At 37.5% G+C, this 25,128-nt stretch overlaps 1 protein-coding gene across 1 annotated transcript; it reads left to right on the top strand.

Moving 5' to 3' along the window:
• The first annotated feature begins 2,405 nt into the window (after positions 1-2,405).
• LOC150089179 (uncharacterized) lies at positions 2,406-24,755 on the top strand. The gene is made up of 4 exons (XM_090390360.1): positions 2,406-2,501; positions 22,562-22,839; positions 22,960-23,040; positions 24,659-24,755. Exons 1-4 carry the CDS (start codon positions 2,437-2,439, stop codon positions 24,739-24,741), a joined length of 507 nt encoding a protein of 168 aa, XP_090246486.1. The 5' UTR covers positions 2,406-2,436; the 3' UTR covers positions 24,742-24,755.
• The last annotated feature ends 373 nt before the right edge of the window (positions 24,756-25,128 follow it).

Genomic DNA, 25,128 nt, shown 5'->3' with positions numbered 1-25,128 from the left:
GACAGAGAGTCGTAATCAATGGACATTGTTATTCGTGGACTAATGTTATTAGTGGAGTCCCCCCAGTGTTCACTGTTAGGTCCATTGTTGTTTTCTGAATTTATTAATGATATTGATGATGGTATATCAGGCCTAATGTCCAAGTTTGCAGATGATATGAAGGTTGGCAGGGTTGTTAATGACACTAATGGCAGTACGCTGCTTCAACAGTATCTAGAAAAGTTGAGCAGATGGGCTGAGAAGCGGCAACTGAAGTTTAACATTGACGTAAAGTACTCCCTATGGGAAGCAGTAACCCCAGAGTAACATATAAACTGTGTGGTACTACACTGACAGTGGTGGAGAGTGAAAAGGACCTGGGGCAATTGTGCAGGCAGATATGAAGTTTTCTGAGCAGTGCAGACAGTCTGCAAGCGTAGCTTGTCAATGATATACAGGAATGTTTCTAGCAGGGATTAGGAGATGATTATTCCCTTGTATAAGGCAATGGTCAGGCCACATTTTGAGTACTGTATACGGGTCTCAATGCCTCATTTTAATAAGGATATACAACTGTTGGAACGAGTACAGTGAAGGGCATAAAAGAAGAAGATAATTGAATGGAACAAAGTGTAAAATTCAGTGTCTGGAGACTAAGCACCTGCCAGGTGATCTTATTGAGGTGTATAAAGCCGTTAATGGTTTAAGCATGCTCAATGCTGAATGGATTCTTCCTGTTGCTCAGAATAAGCTTCTGACAGGGCATAAATTCAAATTGAGGAAAGACAGTTGTAGGATAGATGTGCGAAAGTTTGCCTTTAGCCTGCGGGTGGTTGATGGTTGAAACAAACTTCCATCTGTCGTTGTAGCCGTTGATAGCCTAAATAGATTCAAGGCCGAACTAGACTATTTGGAGCGAGTGGATAGGTGAAATGAGAAGGGTGCGTGTTTTTGTTTTTTGGCTGATGCTATATAAGCCTGCTTTCTTGCGCCATGTGCCTTTGCTAATGCTAATAACTGCTAATTTATCACTTTGACTTGCAGTACCAGCAGCAAATTACCACTGCTCTAGCGTATGAAGCTGTTTGGCTTTTTATATTGCATGGTATGTGACATGATCCATTACGGATGGAATGGTAATAATTCAGTGGTCACTGAGTCAACTGCTTTATGAAATTATAATAATCTTCTTATCATTGCTAAATTTAGGTTGGGTGCTCTAAAAGAACTAGACATAAAAATTATGTTGGTTCTTCAAAAGCTTGGGCCCGGAAACATTCTGTTTTTTCTTCTTGCGTTTGGTTTTTCACCCCGATATTTCATCTTCGTAATGCGTTCTGTCGCGATTTTCATCCCTGAGATTCGTTGCAATGTTACGTAGACCGCCATAGCCGAGTGGACAGGCGCGAATAAGTTACGTGTGCTTAGGCTGTGACTGCTAAATACGGTAATGTTTTTTGTATTCTCTCTATTTTGTGAACTCCTCTGACCGTGTGATCGTTCCCTGAGTATAAGCAGAAAAGTTATTTTATTTATTTTGTGTGAAGAAAAGTAAATTTGTTTAAATGATTTGCAAAGAGCCGCACAAAGAATAGAATGCTATGTATTATTTTTTCTCTCGATGTATTACTATTCTTACTGTGCTGTCACTATATGTGCTGTCCCATTATCAAAACGCTAATATGTCAGATGTCTCAAAATCCCACAAATCTCAACACTCATGGTTGTCAGCTTTTTGAGACTGGATTGTTTTCTATTTTTCTCAGTTAGGCATGAGAGCCTACCATAGGTGCAAATAAAATGAAATTTTGATGGGAAGAGAACAGTAATTATTTATCTATGATTTTATTTATTTTTATATTTTTAACCTTTCTGTTTATGATTTATTTGTTTTTATATATTTAATTTTATTATTATTTATATTTATTTAAATAGATTTTATTTATTTATTTATTTATTTTTGTCTACTCTGTGCTTTTGCTTAACAAGTCATCAGATGTATTTGTGAAATTAATTATTCTATGAGCACAAGGTGGTTCATCTCTGTATGTTAGTATTCGATTCCTTATTGCAGCTACCAAATTCCATTAATGCATTTATTGTACAATTACTACAGCAAAATCTGAAGGTAAAATTATTTAAAATTATTTGCTTTCATTTTAGTGGATTTAACGTTGAAAATTAGTACATATAGAGCTGGCGTCATAAAATAGTTTCCAAAGCATGCTACACTGATACATTTTATTTACAATACGCTGTCATCTGGTCGCGTGCCGCGGTATAAAACTACAAGAAGTAAAACGGTGTTCCAAAGTTCTTGCATAGTTGAAATTATGGGTAATGATTAGCGTATCATTAGATCCTAAATACAGGCTCACTTTAGCGTCATTCTATCGTGTTTTAGCAAAAATAATTCATATTTAAATCAGGCAGTTCCTGTTGAGCCGTTTTAACATCATGGCACCCGAACCTTCCTCCCCATTTCATCATGTTGAAATTGATAACATCGGACATGGTAAAAGGTAAGGAAGTACAGCGGTAAATACGGTTTTAATTTTTCCTTGAATACAAATATAACAAAAATTTGTTATATTTCATTCGGGGGTAGGATATTAAAAAAAAAAAAAAAAAGTAAGGAGAAAAGCTAACGTACCTATCCATTTTGACATAGAAGTGAATCACCATGGTTATTGTTTATAAATTTATAGTCTCTGGGAAGTAAGTACAATACTGCTTTCATATTGAAATGAGTAAAATTACAATACAGTAACAATAATGTGCATAATCAGCTTGAAGTGGTTTTTTTTTTTTTTGGTGTGTGATTTGGTGGTGGTGGGGTGTGGGAGGAAGCTGGTTTAAAGTTAGGAGAAATCAAGACAATAATGTATAGGTTATGGGACATTTTTAAAATCTGTACGTGGGGGTATCAAAAGGTTCGTACGGTTATCTAGAAATAATAGCCCTAGAAAGGGAAACTTCACAGGAACTTTAATCCTTTTCTATGTACTCTCCATGTTTCTATGTATACTGACACATTTCTCCCATCTTTGGATCAGTTGTCTAATGCCTTGAACATAGAAGTCCGCACTTTATGCCTGAAATCACGATTCCAGTTCATTCATTCATGACTTCCTGAGACGAATCAAAGCGAAGAAACAAGAAAGTCAGATGAATAGGGTGGGCGCTGCAGTAGCACAAATCCAGCAGTTTGCGAGAATATTGCATTCGACATTAATTCAGACACAGCATGGGTTTCTTAAGGGAAAGTCTTGTCTGACATTTTTGATTGGATATTATGATGTCCAGCAAACAGACAAATCGACCACAGAACACACGCAATTAACAGACATAAGACACAGCACGGCAGATGAATTTAATTATTCGGGTAGCCTAAATATAATAGTTTGGTTTGGATGTTACACAGGAACTGGATGCAAAAAAATAATTTGGATATCATATACTTGGATTTCAGTAAAGCTTTTGACACTATTGCGCATGGAAAACTACTGTACGAATTGGAGCAGAATGGTATTAAGCATAAGTTGCTACAATGGATAAAAGGATGGTTGAGTGGGATAAGACAGAGGGTTGAAATCAATGGGCACTGCTCTTCACGGACTAATGTTATTAGTGGACTCCCACAGGGTTCGGTTTTGGGTCCACTGTTGTTTTGTATATTTATCAGTGATATTGATGAAGGTATATCAGGCTTAGTGTCGAAGTGTGCAGATGATACAAAGGTTGGCAGGGTTGTTAATGACAGTAATGGCAGTGTGCTACTGCAACAGGATCTAGAAAATTTCGGAAGATGGGCTGAGAACTGGCAACTGAAGTTTAACAGTGACAAATGCAAAGTAGTACTGCATATGAGTACAAGTAATCCCAGAGGAACGTACCAACTGTGTGGTACTATACTTAAGGTGATAAAAAATGAAAAAGACCTAGGAGTAATGGTGCAGTCAGAAATGAAGTTTTCTGAGCAATGCAGACAGGCTGCCGGGCAAGTCATGGGGTTTTGTCAATGATATACAGAAATTTTGCTAGCAGGAAAAAGGAGGTGATTGTCCCTCTGTATAAGGCAATGGTCAGGCCATGCCTTGAGTCCTGCGTACAGGTCTGGAGGCCTCATTTTAAGAAGGATATAGATTTGCTTGAGTGGGTACAGAGAAGGGCAACAAGATTGGTGAGAGGAATGAAGGGACCCTCTTACCAAGAAAGGCTTAAGTTCTGCAAATTGCAGTGGCTGGAGACTAGGTACCTACGAGGTGATCTGATTGAGGTGTATAAGGCCTTGACTGGGTTGAGCACGCTGAATTCTGATGGGTTTCTTCCATTTGTTCAGATTACGAACCTAAGGGAGCATAAATTCAAATTGAGGAAAGACAGATGTAGAATAGATGTGCGGAAATTTGCCTTTAGCCAGCGGGTGGTTAATTGCTGGAACAAACTTCCATCTGTCGTTGTGGAAGTTGATAGGTTAAATATATATTTAAGGAGGAACTGTACAAACATTTAGAGGAAATTGTGTAATTTTTTTTTTTTTTTTTTTTTGGTTGATGCTGCATAAACTCATACGCTTGCTTCCTTTCTTGCATTACATGCCACTATTACTACTACATTACTTCTGCAAAGGCGTCAGCAATCTTGGAACCCATCGTGCAGAAAGCTTAGACATGTGCAGATGGTCATGTAAAACAGTCTGCGCATGTAGCACAGTGGTATCCTCACCGTCCTTCATACACCGGGTGGAAAAGGCACGGGTTCGAATCCCGTCGATGACGCGAGGAACTTTAGTGGGTTTTTTTCACTCCGTGGCTGAGTTATTCGGTCTCAGCCGTAGGTAGCAAGGTTTTTTCCCCCAAAAAGTGGTGTTTTTTTGTCCAGCAAACAGGCAAATCGACCAGATTTGCCTGTTTACAAACACGCAATTTACAAACAAAATAAATATGGGTAACTGTAATCATTTACAGGGCACCCTAATATCATAATTTGGTGTTTTGGTCATGAAAAATAGTCTTCGCATTAGCACAGTGGTATCGTCACAGTGGTATCACCACACTGGGTGGAAAAGGTTCGGGTTCGAATCCCGTCGGTGAAGCGGGGAACTTTAATGTGTTTTTTCACTCCGTGGCTGAGTTAGTCGGTCTCAGGCATAGATAGCAAGGTTTTTTTCCCCCAGAAACGGGTTTTTCCTCCATACGTGAGACAGCACGGCAGATGAAATTTGGTTTTTTTTTTTTCACGGCAGATGAAATTTGGTTTTTTTTTCACGGCAGATGAAATTTGGTAACAGTTTGGGGTTTTTTTTTTTTTTTTTGTCATGTACAATGGTAGTCTGCATGGTAGCACAGTAGTATCGTCACCGTTCTCTCCCCACAGGGTGGAAAAGGTCCAATTTGGAATCCCGTCGATGACGCGAGGAACTTGAAGGGAGTTTTTCACTCCATAGCTGAGTTAGTCGGTCTCAGTGGTAGATAGCAAGTTTCTACCCTAAGAAGGTTTTTCGTCCAGCAAAACAGACAAATCGATCATAGAACACACGCAATTACAGACAGCACAGCACATGAATTTAAATATTGGGGTGGCCAAATATAATAGTTTGGTCATGTAAAATGCTGTGGGCAGACCCATAACTAATTCCTACTGCATTTGCGATGAAATGAAAAGAGTCACACGTCTCCGTCAGCACCAGCTGCTCAACCTTTGCAACCGTCTCACTGTCTGTGGATGTTGATGGCCTTCCTTCTTTTGGCTCTTAAAAGACACTTGTACGACCACACTGGAACTCCCGTGTCCACTTTTTTTAGTGTCATAGGATGGACAATTCTGCCCATGCACAGCTTTCATTTCTTCGTCAATTTCCTGAGCTTTCTTGCCCTGCAAATGCAGGAAATTGATCACTGCTCGATACTCCACTTTGCCAACCATAGAATCCTTCCTCATATTCCGGCCTCCACCTCTGGTGTACCTACGGGAATGAAATATCACATCTTAGTTATTGAATATGTAGAGAACATATTAAAAACGATATAGCTTCCTAATGATGTTTTATCTAGCTCAGGGTACATTTTTGATTATAATTTTTTTTTAAATGAAGTAATTTAATTTATTAATTAAGGTATTATGTACTAACCCCCAGGGGCTCACATCTGGTGAGTATGGGCTTGGCACACCCAGTGTCCTGAGCTGAATATCATCATTCTTCTCTTTCTCGGTGATTCCCTTTTACTTCTCTTTCTCTCTCTCTCTCTCAGGGTAACTAGGGAATTTTTTTTTTTTTTTTTTTTGGCTTTTGCGGCATAAGCCTCAGGCTTCCTTGCACCATATAGCTAATAATAATAATAATAACAAGCCCACTTTATCCTTTTTTTCGGTTTTAATTTATCATTGTCATAAAACTAAGCGGATACAGTTGTATCCGCTTAGTTTCATGAGCATTTTTATTATGTTTTTACCTGTGAAAATTTAATTAGCGAATATAGCTTTATATCCTCTTCCCTCTTCTTCATTTTTACTATTGTCAGTTTCGTCTCAGATATGAATATTTACTAACTTTTTCTTCCAGTAGCGGATTGCGTTGCTGCTCTCTAATTGCAGGCAGCAGTAATGCCGGCATAACATACCAAGCAAGTGATATCAGGCTCGTGGTGGTGGAGAATGGAACAGACCCAAGGTATAATGTACAGTTCAACATGAATTTTTCTGAGCTGAGCAGGCAGACTGCTAAGAGAGCTCATTTTAAAATATGATAACTGTTATTATCTAAATCAATTATTATAAAAGCCTCCCATTTTTTTAGATGAGTATTATGGGGTGCTGTCAGTGATATACAGGGATTTTAACAGTAAGGACAAGGAGGTGACTTATTCCATTGTGGAACCAATGGTTAGGCCACATCTTCAATACTGCATGCTGCTCAGAAAGCCTCATTTTAAGAAGAATGTGGATCTCTTCGAACGTGTGGAGAGAAGAGCAATCAGTTTAGTGAAAGACAGAAGAGGGTAGGTACTCTTCCATGAAAGTTCTGCAAATTTAAATTGAAGAAGGATGGTTGCAGGATAGATGTGCGGAAATTTGCCTTCAGTATGAATAAATTCAAGGAAGATGTAGACAAATTCTTGGACAGCAAATTGCACGAACGGGTGGAGCATTCGCCTTGGACTCCAGATTTTAAAATTTTATTTCAGTGTATGTATGTATTTCAGTGTAGTAAAAAACTATACAACTGAATATAAAGCAAAGAAAATATTATTAGATAAATTCACATTTAATTCCATTCATCTGAGGCTATGCACTGATTTATTTGAAGCGGCTCGCCCGTTTAGTTAATTTTTAATATGTATTTTGTTTCTTTTTTAGTTTATATAGTAGCGCATATATATTAGGAGTCTTTTTTTTTTTTTTTTTTTTTGTATTCTGTTTCACCGTGCATGCCAGCCCTCTAGATTTTGATAAAGTTGTATTCTCTAATTTTACTTATATTCTTAGTATTAATATAACTATGCAGGGTGTCCCAAAAATACACGGCATAACTTCAGGAATGAGTTCCTCATATGTAGAAAATAAAAATGTTTTATATCAACATAGTTCCGGAAATGCTTGGTTTCCGAGTTTTGAAGGTCTGTCTATGACACTTAACTGTTCACATCACCTTATAGTAATTGTCTAAAATGTCCACCTTCTGCCTGAATACAGGCCTCACATCGACGTCTCATGGACTCGCGAAGACGATGCCAAATTCCTGGCATATTTCGTATGTTCACAACCTGCCACGATTCGATTGCGGAGAGTTTCCACATCAACTACCGGAGTTGATGTGGAAACTCTCCATTGATTTTAAATTGCCCCACAGGAAGAAATCTAGTGGGTTTAAATCAGTTGAGCGTGGAGGCCAGGCAGTTGGTCCACCTCTACCTATCCACTGACCAGGAAACTTTAGATTCAGGTAATTGCGGGCTAGGTGGCTGAAATGTGCGGGAGCGCCATCGTGCATGAAGGGTGCTTATCACCTGCGGGAGATAAGACAATCCGGTTAATAACTCGGGAACCAAGCATTTCCGGAACTATGTTGATATAAAATATTTTTATTGTCTACATATGAGGAACTCATTCCTGAAGTTATGCCGTGTATTTTTGAGACATCCTGTATATATATTGGTCGATTTTATTTAATTAAATGGTATTTATCTGTAGGGAATTAGGTGTATATGGACCAGGCTACCAAGTTAGCAAATGTAAACTAGCTTTAGCCTGGGAGGCCTATAAACGTTATATTAATGAAATGGTATTAAAAATAATATGATGCTAAATAATGAAAATAACAATAAAAACGATAATAAACAATGTAAATTGCAAATAACATTCCCTCACTTGGCCATCTTTCTGCTACTTCATCGGGGGCTTTGAGCAGAACGATAGCCAGACTAAAGGAATGCCTCATACCTACCCGTTTCTGTTGTCCCCAGTTTTGCCAATTATTAATTTTTAAGTGATAGTATTAAACTTAAATTAATAGCAATTCAATGAGAATGAATAATTTTTTAGTTTAGTTTAATTTTCGTAAAATTTTTACATTTTTTAAAATTTAAATTTTGCCAACGTAGTATCAGAAACAGCAAACTGGGATAGGTGACACAAACGGGTATGTATCAGAATAAATGAGAAAGGTTCTTACTTCCTTCTTGTTCTGTGGTGGTTAGACTGAAAAAGGGGGATCAACTCCTGCCTTCTGGTTGTTTTATATGTTGATAAGATTATACTGTGCAGACGCGCCTTTTGTAGATTATGGTGTTGATGCCATGAGAGGGTTTATATTTGTGCTTGGGGGGGGGGGGTTGCTTCTGATGTCGGAAGGAACTTATGTAAATGAAATGTGTTTATATCAGTACAATATGTGTTGGAAAATACAAGAAATAAAAATGTGTTGCTATCCCCTGGACAGGGCGGGTATAGCTTTTCTAAGGCATAACGACCCGTGTTTGTCCGGGGGGATAGCTATGTACATATTTACAGCCTCGTTCAATGTGAATTTTCACCCTGTGTAACTAGGTTTTATCCTGTATTAAAATGAAGGGATATAAACGTTATGTGTATAGTATATAGGCACAATTATTTTGTTGTTGGGAGTTTGTTTCCGGTGATAATTTCCCATTATTTAGATTGTCTGATTTAGGAAGGGGTTAAGTGTTTGGTAGGCCGGGTTACAGTGCGGTCAGACGACGAGCCTCTTCTGAGCGCAATAAACCCGGGTATCAAAATTGGGAAGTTTTTATCTTATTTGAAAATGGACACAGATATTTTTAGACAACCTAGTAGTGGTAAGCTACGGGCCATTTATAGTTCTAAACTGGTTCAGTGTATTTCCAATAAGTGTATAGGGGTTGGCGTTAGGGTGGTGTATGTTGAGGTTCGTAAGTGTGGCCGTTTTAATAAAAAATAATAAATTTTCTGTTTATACTCCGGGACGACCAAACTGTCAGAGGAGTTCACAAGATAGACAGAATACAAGAAACAGCACCGTATTCAGTAGGCACGGGCTTGAACCCCGGTCACTCAAGGCACGTGTACTTATGCACCCGCACGCCTGACCACTAGGCTACGGCGGCCTTCTAACATAAATTTTCTGTTTATATTCCGGGACGACCAAATGAGTTCACAAGATAGGCAGAATACAAGAAACAGCACCATATTCAGCAGTCACGGGCTTGAACCCCGGTCACTCAAGGCACGTGTACTTATGCGCCCGCGCGCCTGACCACTAGGCTACGGGGCCGACCGGGCTAGCCGAGTGGGTAAAGTACCTGCCCGGCAACCCAAAGGTCGCGGGTTCGATTCCCGCCTCGGGCTTGGATCAAAGTACTGCAAAAACCTTGGGAGGTGCAATATGGCCACAGAAGCCGATGCGCCAACAACTACCAAATCAAAAAAAAAAAAAAAAAAAACTAGGCTACGGCTGTAGTTGGTGGGTATATTATTCTTGATGAGAGTTTCTATGAGTTTTTTAATTGCTTCCGTTGTGTTATTTAGATTATTGGAGATGTGTATTAATCTGTTTGTTTGATTTATTTTCGTTTGATTTCTAATAGTGTTGATTAATACACATTTGCAATAATCTAAATAAAATTAAACTAAACATATCCATTCTCATTGAATTTCTATTAATTTTAAGTTTAAAACTATCACTTAAAAATTAATAACTGGCAAAACTGGTATGGGGACAACAGAAACGGGTAGGTATGAGACATTCCTTTAGTCTAGCTATCGTTCTGCTCAAAGCCCCCGATGAAGTAGCAGACATGTGGCCAAGTGAGGGAATGTTATTTGCAATTTACATTGTTTATTATCATTTTTATTGCTATTTTCATTATTTAGCATCATATTATTTTTAATTATAAACGTTATATTTCATTAATATAACGTTTATAGGCCTCCCAGGCTAAAGCTAATTTACATTTGCTAACTTGGTAGCCTTGTCCATATACACCTAATTCCCTACAGATAAATACCATTTAATTAAATAAAATCGACCAATATAATTTCATACACGTATAATGTCTAATTGCCCTATGTACAATAGCATTAACGTTGCACAACTGACAAATACCTAATACAGTAAACTTGACCAGATATCATAATCTTCAATAAGAACACAATATATATATATATATATATATATATATATATATATATACAACGAATATAACTTTACTTATATTAGTGGTATTCTTTACTCTAGAAGCAGGGGGACGAATAAGATTGGTCCACTTGATATCGATGGTTCAACTGTTGATGATCCTGCTCAGGTAGCTAACAAACTATATGCATATTTTGCATCTATATTCACACACGAGGAGTATTAAACCCCTCATGTGTGACTGTTAAACTCTGGCACTAAGCTAGATAATCTTGTAATAACTGAGAGTAAAGTGGAGGAGAAATTGTTGAAGATAAACATAAGAAAGGCACCTGGGGTGGATGGAATCTATCCAGTTATATTAAAGGAGGCAGCAAAGGAAGTAAGCAAACCCTCAGCCATAAATATGGCTAAGGGTTTGCTTACTTCCTGGACTCAGGGGAGGTACCCATAGACTGGAGATGTGCAAATGTGACCCCAATGCACAAAGGAAGACACAGGTAATTACAGACTGTTAGTTTAACTTCTGTTCCAGGGAAATTAATAGAGGTACTAGTCAAAGAAGCACTGCAGGATCATCTAGACCAGTGCTTCTCAAACTTTTTTGGATCACCGCCCCCCTAAAAAAAGCCCTCTCCAGAGCTTTTTTTTAGCCCACCAATATAAAGTGAAGCTAAATAACCGAAATGAATATTTGTCTGTTTGCCTCCAAAAACGTAAATGCAGCCCTTCATGTATATGTGTGAATTATAAAGAAAACTATTTACTGCACTTTATTCCTTCTTCGTAAAAAATTACAACTACATAAATAAAGTCAGTTATAGTCACTTAAATTAAGTCATAAAAATTAAAGTTAATTACATAAATAAGTCATGATATTAATGGAAATACAGTAGTTAATTATATTTTAATATTTAATGCGATGGATGAGCTAAGTGGAGATTTATTAGCTTATCAATATTAGGTTTAATATCTGTAAGTAGAAGTCGTAAATCGCCAAGTTTAACAACATCCAGACAATTTCTTTGTTTTGTCGGCAATTGAGATACAGCACTGAAACCGGTTTCGACTAGATATGATGTTGGAAAAGAAATAAGTAATTTTTTTACAATTCCCCACAATGCAGGATAATGGTCAGGGATTTTCTTTTGTAACCAAAATTCCTGATATGAATTTTGAAATTTTGGCTTCAGTTCAACTTCATTTTGCAACTCAATTCTTTTTCTACAAAACGTTCGCCATCGTCCTTATTTAAAAAAGGATTTAAAACCCAATGTGGAATTTTCAAATTAAGGAGATCTTCGAACCTTTCCTGCATATCTCTGCGCAAAATTTCTAGATGATTACAAAAAGTTAGTAGAGTTTCATCAGCTATTTTTTCTTTTTTCTCTATTTCCAACAGATTTGGAAATTGATACAATTCAGGTCATCCTACGTTGCGCATAAAAGGCTTTAATTTTAAAATAAATGCTGAAATTTGAGTTTCGCCTTATATCTTGTCCTTGTAAATGTAAGTTCATTGAGTTGAATATAGTAAATAAATCTGCAAGATAAGCTATATCAGTTTTCATTTTCCTAAGGTCATTACTAAGGTCGTTGTTGCTATCTTCAAAAAACTCGACAACAGTATCAAAGAGCTATAATTATTCTGGAAAAGGCTTCTGAGGTTGGGTAAATTCATGTCTTGACGATAAATAAGCTCATACGCCAACCATTAATTTAAATAGTTCTTTACTGTGACTAGAATTTACAAATTAAAATAACATATTTATTTTATGTATCAGCTTCCTTCCTAAACACTGAGGAAGGAAGCTGATACTTCCGAAAGCTACAGGTTTTATCGCTTTTAATCCAGTTTATTTTAGATAATTTTATTACAATGATTTTATTACAGTTTTAATCCTTATATAGTATATCATAGCAGTTTTATTTTATACATTAAATTTTATTGTAAATATGTTATTTTAATTTGTAAATTCTAGTCACAGTAAAGAGATATTCAATTAATGGTTGGTGTATGAGCTTATTTACCGTCAAGACAAGTATCAAAGGGTTCATAAAATCTGTTGAGACAGTCGCCTTTTGACAGCCACCGAACCCCGGAGTGAAGTAGCAATCGTTCAAAATCTTCACTGTTTTTATCACAAAGCTTTCGAAATATACGATCATTCAAAGAATGTGTAGCAGTAATAACAGTTTGTAGCGAATTGTGCAGTTGATCACCAAGTTTTTTCGCAACTAAATGCTGACGGTGAATGACACAATGAACAGTAATAATATTTGGCACAGCATTTTTTAAATAAGCAATAAAACCCTTGTAACGGCCAATCATTGATGGTGCTCCATCCGCCCCCGGTCGCCCCCTTTCATGCCTATCGCTCCCCGTGTCTCTCCATTTTATGCCTAACGCCCCCATGGATAATTCAAACGCTCCCCAGGGGGCGATATCGCCCACTTTAAAAGCATTGATCTAGACGATACTTCAGTTATAGTTCAACCACAGCATGGGTTTGTTAAGAGGAAGTCTTGTCTGACCAGTTTGATTGTATACTATGATGTATTCACAAAGGAACTGGGTGCAAAAAATAATTTCGATATCGTATATTTGGATCTTAGAAAGGTTTTAAATACTGTTACACATGGAAGAATGCTGCACAAATTGGATCGGTGTGGCATTGGAGGCAAATTTCTGCTATGGATAAAGCGATGGTTGAGTGAGAGAAGACGGAGAGTGGTAATCAATGGACACTGCTCTTCGTGGTTAATGTTATTAGCATTAGCATTAGTAGAGGCATTTGATGCAAGAAAGCAAGCTTATGCAGCATCAGCCAAAAAAAAAAAAAAAAACACCCACTTCCACTTCACCCCTCTGTTCGTTCAAAATACCTGTCCAGCTGAGCCTTAAACTTATTTAGGCTATCAACCTCCACCACAAGCGATGGAAGTCTGTTCCACCAACCAACCACCCGCTGGCTAAAGGCAAATTTCCGCACGTCTATCCTACATCTGTCTTTCCTCAATTTGAATTTATGCCCTCTCAGGTGATTTTTCTGAGCTAGAGGAAGAATCCCATCAGCATTGAGCATGCTTAAACCATTCAAGGCTTTATACACCTCTATCAGATCACCTCGCTGGTGCCTAGTCTCCAGACACTGTAATTTGCAAAACTTAAGCCTTTCTTCGTAAGAGCACCCCTTTGTTCCATTCACTAATCTTGTTGCCCTTCTCTGTACTCGTTCCAGCAACTCTACATCCTTCTTGAAATGAGGCCTCCAGACCTGTATACAGTACTCTAGGTGTGGCCTGACCATTGCCTTATACAAGGGAATAATCACCTCCTTATCCCTGCTGGAAAAATTCCTGTATATCATTGACAATACTCCATGAGCTACTCTTGCAGCCCGTCTGCACTGCTCAGAGAACTTCATATCTGCCTGCACAACCACCCCCAAGTCCCTTTCATTCTCTACCACTGTCAGTGTAGTACCACAGAGTTGATACGTTGCTCTGGGGTTGCTGTTTCCCATGTGTAGTACTTTACATTTGTCAATGTTAAACTTCATTTGCCACCTCTCAGCCCATCTGCTCAACCTTTCCAGATCCTGTTGCAGCAGCATAGTGTCAGTAGTGTCCTTGACAACCCTGCCAACCTTTGTATCATCTGCAAACTTGGACATTAAGCTTGATATACCATCATCAATATCATTTATAAATACAGAAAACAATAATGGACCCAACACTGAGCCCTGAGGGACTCCACTAATAACATTAGTCCACGATGAGCAGTGTCCATTGATTACCACTCTCTGTCTTCTCCCCCTCAACCACCCCTTTATCCATAGCAGCAATTTGCCTCCAATGTCACACCGCTCCAATTTGTGTAGCAGTCTTCCATGTGCAACAGTATCAAAAGCCTTTCTAAGATCCAAGTATATGATATCAAAGTTATTCCCTGCATCCAGTTCTTTTGTGACTGCATCATAGTATCCAATCAAGTTGGTCAGGCAAGACTTCCCCTTAACAAAACCATGCTGTGTCCGAGCTATAACCGAAGTCTTGTCTAAATGATCCTGCAGTGCTTCTTTAACCAGTGCCTCCATTAATTTTTCTGGAACAGCAGTTAAGCTCACAGGTCTATAATTACTTGTGTCAGCCTTTGATCCTCCTTTGTGAATTGGGGTCACATTTGCACATTTCCAGTCAATGGGTACCTCCCCTGAGTCAAAGGAAGCTCTCATAATTATGGCTAAGGGTTTGCTTACTTCCTTTGCTGCCTCCTTTAATATAACTGGATAGATCCCATCCACCCCGGGTGCCTTTCTTATGTTTATCTTCAACAGTTTCTCCTCCATTTTACTCCCAGTTATTTCAAGATTCTGTAGCTTACTGCTAGAGTTGAATACATCTCTGGCATTCCCCTTGCTGAATAACTCCTCATGTGTGAATGTCGATGCAAAATATTCATTTAGTTTGTTAGCTACATGAGCAGGATCATCAACAGTTGACCCATCAATATCAAGTGGACCAATCTGATTCATCCCCTTCCTTCTAGAGTTTACATAAGTAAAGAACTCTTTGCTGTTTTTCTTTGCATCCCTTGCCAAGGATTTCTCGTAATCTGCCTTCGCCTGCCTAACCTCCTTTGTAACTTGGTTGCATATCAACTTGTATCTATCATAGGCTTCTGTGTCACGTGTTAATTTGTAAGTATCCCATGCATTTTTCTTCTCTGCCATATGCCTCATTAGTTCATCTGACATCCATTTTGGCCTAAACCTTGAACAATATTTCTTAGTTGGTATGTAAAGCCTAGTAGCTTCCAAGATAAGTTCTTTGAATGCTTCCCATTTTGAATTTGCTGTTTTTACATCATCAGTTGTTCCCACTGTATAGAATTTAAATACTGTCTCAGTCCATCGTAGTCGCCTTTACGGAAGCAATAACCCTTCCCTTTACCCCTAATGGTAGTTACCTCTTTGAGTAAATCCCACTTCAGCACACTGTGATCACTGCCACCCAGTGGTTCATTTATCAGCAGATTCTTAATGCATGAAGAATCACTGCTGATAATCAAATCAAGAGTATTACTCCCTCTAGTTGCCTCCCGAACATGCTGATGTAGAAAACAATCATCCAATAAATCCACAAAAGCCCTGCTAGTGTGTGAGTAGCCAGCCCCCAAATTCCAGTCAATATCTGGGAAATTAAAATCTCCCATTATAAGACTCTCTGATTTACTGGCCCACTCTTACAAATTCCCTGTACAGTTCCTTATTATACTCATCAGAGTCATTAGGCCTATAGCACACTCCTATTCTCAATTTTGATCTCCCAATGCTTATGTCACACCAAACTGACTCAACACTTCACTGTCCGGCGATGTCGACTGGCTTCACTTCCTTGGTTTTTATGTGTTTCTTAACTAATAGCATAACCCCTCCCCCCTTCCTATCCTGTCTATCCTTTCTGTAGACGTTGTACTCCCCAAATTGCAGTTCTGCATCCCTTATATCTGTGTGACACCACGTCTCTGATATCCCAACAATATCTGCCTTTGATGTTTTGAGCAATACCTCAAATTCATCAAATTTATTTACTAAACTCCTAGCATTGGTGTACACGCAAGTATACCTGCACCTGTTTCTATTCTTAGCTACCCTAACACAACCCATGTGTTTACTTGTACCGCAATGGCTCCCAGCAGTCTCTGAAATACCATGCATCTTGTTTTTCAGGCTTCTGCTCATTCTAATAGAAGCATTGCAAGAATCTCTTTCACCTCTGCCAGTGGCTCAGGGTTCAGTGTTGGGTCCATTGTTGTTTTCTGTGTCTATAAATGATATTGATGATGGTATATCACACGTTTGCACGTTTGCAGACGATACGAATGTCGGCAGCGTTGTTAATGACACTAATGACAGTACGCTGCTGCAACAGGATCTAGAAAAGTTGAGTAGATGGGCTGAGGTGGCAACTGAAGTTTAACATTAACGTAAAGGTGGCAACTGAAGTTTAACATTGACGTAAAGTACTGCATATGGGAAGCAGTAACCCCAGAGTAACGTATCAACTGCGTGGTACTACACTGACAGTGGTAGAGAGTGAAAAGGACCTGGGGTAATTGTGCAGACAGATATGAAGATTTCTGAGCAGTGCAGAAGGGTAGCTCATGGTGTGTTGTCAATGAATGTTGTCACAGGAATTGTTCTAGCAAGGATAAGGAGGTGATTATCCCCTTGTATAAGGCAATGGTTGGGCCACACCTTGAGTACTGTATACAGGTCTGGAGGCCTCATTTTAAGACAGATGTAGAGCTGTTGTAACGAGTACAGAGAAGGACAACAAGATTAGTGAATGGAAAAAAGGGTTGTGCTTACGAAGAAAGGCTTAAATTTTGCAAATTACAGACAAGGCACCTGTGAGGTGATCTGACTGAGGTGTATAAAGCCTTCAATGGTTTGAGCATGCTCAGTGCTGATGGGATTCCTCCTCTTGTTAAGAATAATCGCCTAAGATGGCATAAATTCAAATTGAGGGAAGACAGTTGTAGGATAGATGTGCGGAAGTTTGCGTTTAGCCAACGGGTAAAGTGTGTTTGGTGTCAAGGGGCACCAGGGGTTTCCCCCATCTCCGCGTTGCTTGCATTGTGATGGGTGTGCCAGTTTACTGGAAATGCTAGAGATTCAAAAGTGTATGGATATTGTACATGTGTATTGTCGTGTCCCGTTGTTCATCTGGTCGTTTAGCCTCTGGACCCCCTACTGAGGCCCAACGTTGCCCACTTTCGTTCCGTGGAGGCAGACCAGGAAACACCAGTAGATTAAGATTTACTTTGACTAAGATATATATATATATATATATATCTTAGCCTTGGTTAGCTCATGCTTCTACTGTTACTTGGCAATTACTGATTCTACCGTGATTATATATTATATACTACATACGTATAATTCTAACTATAGATGGATCTCTTTCTATAATTTAAAATTTGGCTATCCGTCGGGCTAACAGTCATCTTGCCAGTTTACTACTAAATTGGGATATATCAACTTAAATATCTCATTGTAATGGATGGTTACTTCCTTTGTATGGTTGTTATACATCTTTAATGTTATTTTATTCTACCTGGTTATCTTATACTACCTGACTATCATTTGGACACAGTTATGCTGGACGATGACTCCAGAAACGGATAGCTCGTTAATTATGGTTGATACATTGAAAGGGTTAGCCCTCGAAAAAGTCCCTTTCAATGTATCTAATTGCCTATAATTAACATTTTAATTTTCTTTTAATGTTATTGATATGTAATGTTTTCCTTACTGTATTTGGCACATATATATTTTTTTTTCCAGTTTGCGTTGAGCACTTGCATAAGGCGTTGGGTTGCTTGAGATGCTATAACGTACTAGCTTTCGTATTATACATTATAGCCGGCTTAACTTTGTCTATTATTGCACTATTAGAACTTACCACTACAACTAATATCTTAAATAATATATATATATATATATATATATATATATATCCAATATTTTAAATTAAATAAAAATAAAACATAAGCCAGTAGTATGGCAAAAACTGTAGAGCGAAAATTAACATAAAAATAACCCAAATAAACAAACGAACGAAAAGAAAGAATAGACATAAATAGTAGCCCGGAAACCCTTATATAATTTCGAGTTTTAAATCCAATTAACAAAAACTGTACAAATTTTAGGATAATGCCAATTATCCTAAAATTTGTATGTAATTGGGATTATCCTAAACCGCTAAATTTATATGTAATTGGCATTATCATAAAATTTGTACAGTTTTTGTTAATTGGATTTAAAACTCGAAATTATATAAGGGTTTCCGGGCTACTATTTATGTCTATTCTTTCTTTTCGTTCGTTTGTTTATTTGGGTTATTTTTATGTTAATTTTCGCTCTACAGTTTTTGCCATACTACTGGCTTATGTTTTATTTTTATTTTTATTTAATTTAAAATATTGGATGTATTTCAGCTTCATATGGAGAATTGCATGTCGCTGCCTCTAATGAATGCTTAATTATTTATTTATTTATTCACTTTATTACAATTTAACTTATGTTAATATTTAATATAATTCAATGATAGTATATATATATATATATATATATATATATGCTCTTTATGCGCTCGCGTGGCATGGAGGCGCTAGGAATGAGAGGCCGAAAGTAGTGGGCGAAGGTGATTTTAGATAGTTTAATTTAGATTGTGTGGGGCATTCACTTGCGTGCAGGTAGAGTGGGGGATGGATTGAAGACTGGGGGGGAAAGGATAGTAGGTAGCCAACGGGTAGTTGATTGCTGGAACAAACTTTCATCTGTCGTAGAAGTTGATATACTTGTACAAGTTAGTGCAAATAGTAGTAGTAATAGTAGTGGCATGTGATGCAAGAAAGCAAGTGTATGAGCTTATGCAGCATCAGCCAAAAAAAAAAAAAAAAAAAATCATTCCCTCCAAATGCCTGTCCAGTTCAACTTCCACAACGACAGATGGAAGTTTGTTCCAACAATTAGTAGTAGTAATAGTAGTAGTAGTAGTGGCATGTGATGCAAGAAAGCAAATGTATGAGCTTATGCAGCATCAGCCAAAAAAAAAAAAAAAAAAAAATCACACCATTCCCTCCAAATGCCTGTCCGGTTCCTCCTTAAATTTATTCAACCTATCAACTTCCACAACGACAGATGGAAGTTTGTTCCAGCAATTAACCACCCGCTGGCTAAAGGCAAATTTCCGCACATCTAATCTACATTTGTCTTTTCTTAATTTGAATTTATGCCCCCGTAGGTTCGTAATCTGAACAAGTGGAAGGATCCCATCAGAATTCAGCGTGCTGAACCCATTAAAGGAAATTTTCCGCACATCTATTCTACATCTGTCTTTTCTTAATTTGAATTTATGTCCCCTTAGGTTCGTAATCTGAACAAGTGGAAGGATCCCACCACGAGGCCTTGAATGATCCCATCATTCAAGGCCTTATACACCTCAATCAAATCACCGCGCAGGTGCCTAGTCTCCAGCCACTGCAATTTGCAGAACTTAAGCTCTCTTGGTAAGAGGATCCCGTCATTCCCCTCACCAATCTTGTTGCCCTTCTCTGTACACGCTCAAGCAAATCTACATCCTTCCTAAAATGAGGCCTCCCGACCTGTACGCAGTACTCAAGGCGTGGCCTGACCATTGCTTTATACAGAGGGACAATTACCTCCTTTTCCCTGCTAGCAAAATTCCTATATATCATTGACAAAACTCCATGACTTGCCCTGGCAGCCTGTCTGCATTGCTCAGAAAACTTCATATCTGACTGCACAATTATTCCCAGGTCTTTTTCATTTTCTACCACCTTAAGTGTAGTACCACACAGTTGGTACGTTTCTCTGGGGTTACTTCTACCCATGTGCAGTACTTGCATTTGTCAAGGTTAAACTTCAGTTGCCACTGCTTAGCCCATCTGCCCAAATTATCTAGATCCTGTTGCAGTAGCACACTGTCATTAACAACCCTGCCAACCTTTGTATCATCTGCAAACTCTACACTAAGCCTGATATATTGATATACCTGATATTTATCAATATCATTGATAAATATACAAAACGACAGAGGACTCAACACCGAACCCTGTGGGACTCCACTAATAACATTAGTCCACGAAGAGCAGCACCCATTGATTACCACCCTCTGTCTTCTCCCACCATCCTTTTATCCATTGTAGCAACTTACCCTTAAAATGCATCATGTTAGTACACAGCCAATCCTAGATTAGCAAATTATTTGCAAAAGCAGCACCGTTTAAGTCATATCTCATATTGTGCCGCCTGGATGGTGGTATCCACAGAGAATAAGTAACAAAAGTCTTCTCATTTAGGTGAAGCGTTACTTATTCGAAGTAGTGCAATGCCATGGCAACTCGTCGTGAAGGTATTCAGAATATGAGATATGACTTAAATGATGCCGCTTTTGCAAATAATTTGCTATTCTAGAATTGGCTGTGTACTAATATGATGCATTTGCACTAACTTGTATATAGTCTAACTCTTTCGCAGCCTGACGCATAAGCCCTAATGCATTATAGAAGTTGATAGCTTTAACAGATTCAAGACAGAACTAGACAATGTGGAGCGAATGGATGGGTGAAATGAGAAGGGTGTGTGTGTTTTGGCTGATGCTATATAACTTGCTTTGTTGCATCATATGCTCTTGCTAATGCTAACCAAATTTACAAAATAATTGTAAAATTTGGTCGGTTTTCCGTTCCTAGAGAATTTTCCATAAAATGAAGCCAGGCATGGACCACTTTATCGTGTGGTCAATAGCACAGCAAATCTACTTTTAAGTTCATCATAAGGAATTTTTGCGATGGTCTAACTTCGTGTTTTCTAGGTTCGTCCTGGGACTCAACCTTTCAGCAAATGAAATACGCGCTCATATGTACTCCTGGTTTACCAGGAACGAATATACATTACCAAAACAGTTAGTTAATTTACGCTGTTCTTTACATTTCAGACGCTTTAGCAAAAGTAATAATTCATGATTTATTAAAGAAACAAAGAAGAAGCAAAATAAGTGATAGAAATCAAGGACTTTAATGCGCAAACCAAGAGCATTTCGTTTCTGAGCATTTGCCATACTGCCCAATATTCCTCCAATCAGCGCAGGTCAGCAAACTTAACCACTAGTACTTCAGCTGTATACTATATGTATGAATATCCTATGTGATGTGTATGAAAAAATAAATAATCATTTCCGGATTGCTATTGATCTGATTTTAATGAAATTAGGGAAGGATCAACAAATCGTTCTGAAAGAGCGAAATATAGAATTTCAAGAAAATCTATTTATTGAAAGTCCAATTATTAAGTGCGGACTAACGAACAAAGAAATAATAATAATCGGATTTCTATTGGCCTGGTTTAATGAAATTTGGGGTGACTCTACGAATCTTTCTAAAAGAGACAAATATAAAATTTTATGAAAATTTTATATTTGGCTATAAAAAAAATTTAAAAAAATTTATATTAAAATTTTATATTTGGCTGTAAAAAATTTATATTAAAATTTTATTTCATAAATGATGGGACGGATGGACAATAGTCGCTTAGCTCATTAATGCTCAAGCGCCTAATAACGAGGGTAGCTTCATTTGGTTGCTTTTGTTTGCATGTATCGTGTAGAGTTGTTGGAACTGTCTAAGACAGTCTAAGATTGTCTTCAGCTGTATACTATATGTATGAATATCCTATGTGATGTGTATGAAAAAATAAATAATCATTTCCGGATTACGTATTTCCTGAAAATTACAGTCTACAGAAGTTCAAGTCCAATGTCAACAAATATCTTCTTTCATCTTCTCAATCTCCAACCCAAGCACGGTACTAAGTACTATAGGTTCTAATACCTCTCGTGTTTTGGGTTTACATAAAAAAAAAAAAAAAAAAAAAGACAACTGCTAAACATTAATAACTGCTCGGAATGCTATCATCGGTTTCGCCTTTCTGCTTGCGAATAATATCTTCATTCCTGCTTCCCATCATCGATTTTTAATAGGCCTGATCTACCGGCCACTTTGACTTACACTTGCAAACGGTATTTTATCTGATATTTCGTAATAGCAGTGGGAGATCCAGTAGGGGCAAACTGCCCCCTCCCAACATCCAAACTTCAGTGATATGGAACAAACACTGTGTGTTTATGAATCCAATTACTGTCATTCACACACAGTAGCTTTATATCGTCCATCTAGAAAAAATCTAACTTTGCGTGATAGCTTATGTATAATATTTCTGTGTATTAGTTTTTGTCATACTTGATATAATCACTAGTTTATTTGCAAAATACTCACATTTAAATGTTTATTATTTTAACTTTGCAAATAAGAATATATAGAGGCAGTTATTTTTAAACTGCATTTGTTTTTTGCAGATATCTAAAGCCTCCGGGTGGTGAGAACAGCAACATCTTTACTGTAAAGAGTGACCATCAATTGAGACGTAAACGTTCTCTGCCCTATTTGAAATCAACTGTTTTCGCCCCGGATACTGTGTTTGTAGGAAAGGTGATGGCAAAACAGATTCCTAGTACCAAAGATAGACTTTTCGGGCCGCCAGACCAAATTTCTCCAAAACAGAAACCCGACAGAATGAAGTCTTCCATATTTGCAACTACACAAAAATTGGAAGAGCAGTCATATAAAATAGCGGGTAAGTAAGTAATTAATAATTATGTAACAATAGGTTTACGACTTCTTGAGCTAAGTTAAAAAAAAAAAATAAAGAAATAAGCATCTTTTTCATAATTTCATTTCATTTGTTTCTTCGTAGTACTGAGAAATCCTATCACAGGAGACGAGTGTAATGATGAGCCAGCTTCCAATCGTGTTCATGTCAGGTCAGTCGTTAAAAGTGAGTAAATATGCATATTTTATAAGAAACATATATTGATTAATCAGAAAGGAGTTCTCTGGGGCAAGAACAACTACACCGTTATTCTTAAAGTCAGCAGAGAACATTTGTTGAAAAGAATTTATTTGACATTCTATCAAGAAACTCCCTCGACACACATGTACTGTAAATTGATGGTTTTTAGATAAATCAGCAATTTAGACGGTACGAGTTGCGATTAGAAAAGGTCAGGGACTAGACTAGTATTTGGGAAATGATGAAGCTTACCGACTGTTCAGATGGATCTCCTCACTATCGCCATGACAGCGTATACACCGATTCCAACGCTTCTCCAACTTTTGGAAGCATTTTTGATTGTAGGCTTCTTCGAAGAAACTTCGCACAGGTATAAAGGACATTTATAGGGGTTGTATAAGAATTACCAAAAAGGTCACGTTACAGAAGTCGATACAAGATGCCCCAAACTATGGTGAAATCATATCAGTACGGCGTACCCCTCCAACGGCTAAACCGTAATATTCATGAGAAGATGGGATGAAAAGTGGAAACACTGAGATTTAGCATTGATATGAGCATAGATGCAACATTTCGATAGTAGTAATACCAGAATAAGAAACCACTTGAGTAGCACCAAACTTTTAGACTTATCAAAAAAAAAAAATAAATAAATAAAATAAATAAAAACCTCGGGATAATTGTACATTACAGGATGACATTCTGCAAGCAGTGCTGACAAGCTACTAGAACAGCCCACGGAGTTCTGTCATTGATATATAGGAACAAGCAAGTGATTATCTTATTGTATAAGGCAATGGTTAGGTCACATCTGGAATACTCCGTTTTAAGTGGAATTTGGAACAAGTTATCCTTCGATGACGAGGACCCCTGTATATAAAATATTGTTTTAGCCGTTGTAGTGGTATAAGAAATTTTATAATTTATGGGTTCAGCATGATGAAAAGTTACGGTTTCAGTACAGTGAGACACCAGTTCAACTGCTGCCTCAGTATAAAGGCCATGGAGTAAGGTGGGCAAAGGCCTAGGAGACCATTTTGGAAAACAAAATTACGGCAATACGTGGGATGGTTTTGAAAATATGGTGAATACATAGAACGTATCGGACCGCACCCCGACGAAATCTAAGCAGCTATAGCCACGAGGGGATATACAATAAATAATATAAAATACACTTTTAGGGCGTAAACAATTATTAATTAATAAATAATGTTTTTTTGTATTAATTAAAAATTAATGTAATAGTATTATGCAATTGTATAAGGTTAAATGAATTAAAACTAATAGCATAGAAAAGATAGAGAGAAAGAATAAATAAATAAATGATCATAATACAGGGTACACACGTTATCAAGAAGCTACAACACGATCATGGTTTATGGAAGCACAAAGTATTTCAATTAGCCATATGAATGACTAATTGAAATAATTAGTCGGTCTTTCATTTCTTTATTTCCTTTATTTTTACTCTTCTTCGTGTTATTTTTACAGTATATATATATATATGAATATGTTTTTTTTTATTGTGGTTGGTGGGATTATATATGTTTGTATATGTGTATATTTATGTAAGTATGTTGCATAATATGTATTTTGATTACAGGATCAAACCCTATAACTGGAGAAATAATGGATGACGCTCAGCATGTGTCAAAAGAAGTTGAAAGACCTATTGCATTGCAGTGAGGAAGAAAGGGTGCTTTTTTTCAATTTTATGAATATAATCCCAAAATGTAAAAGGGAAAGATTCAGTGTTAGTTTCAAAGTTGTCAATTATCCAAGACGGAATACAGTATTAAAATAAAACATCTTTCCAGAGCTCAGTATTATTACTTGTTCGAAATAAACAGGTTCTAAAATAGATTATAGTAACTAATTTAATAAGCAGGGTCATTGTAATGAAAATAGTGACTGACAATATCTGCAACACGTGATTTGGTAGGTAAACAGTGAAAGTGTATAACTTAAAACAATTTCGATGACATTTTTAGGAAATGCATATAAAAAAAAGAGGGGGTGGACGGGATCTATCCAGTTGTATTAAAGGAGGCAACAAAGGAAGAAAGCAAACCC

The sequence above is a fragment of the Mastigoproctus giganteus genome, chromosome 2 (genome assembly GCF_048544385.1).
Source record: "Mastigoproctus giganteus isolate SK-2022 chromosome 2, ASM4854438v1, whole genome shotgun sequence".
NCBI classification, from domain to species: domain Eukaryota; kingdom Metazoa; phylum Arthropoda; class Arachnida; order Uropygi; family Thelyphonidae; genus Mastigoproctus; species Mastigoproctus giganteus.
Note: the sequence above shows the minus strand (reverse complement) of the source record. Positions and strands in the feature narration are given on the sequence as shown.

Bases quoted from the DNA above. Each gene is read 5' to 3' on its own strand.
- LOC150089179 (XM_090390360.1), top strand. From the start codon at position 2,437: ATGGCACCCGAACCTTCCTCCCCATTTCATCATGTTGAAATTGATAAC. The intron at 2,502-22,561 runs GTAAGGAAGTAC...TGTTTTTTGCAG, and splicing joins AACATCGGACATGGTAAAAG to ATATCTAAAGCCTCCGGGTG. The intron at 22,840-22,959 runs GTAAGTAAGTAA...GTTTCTTCGTAG, and splicing joins GCAGTCATATAAAATAGCGG to TACTGAGAAATCCTATCACA.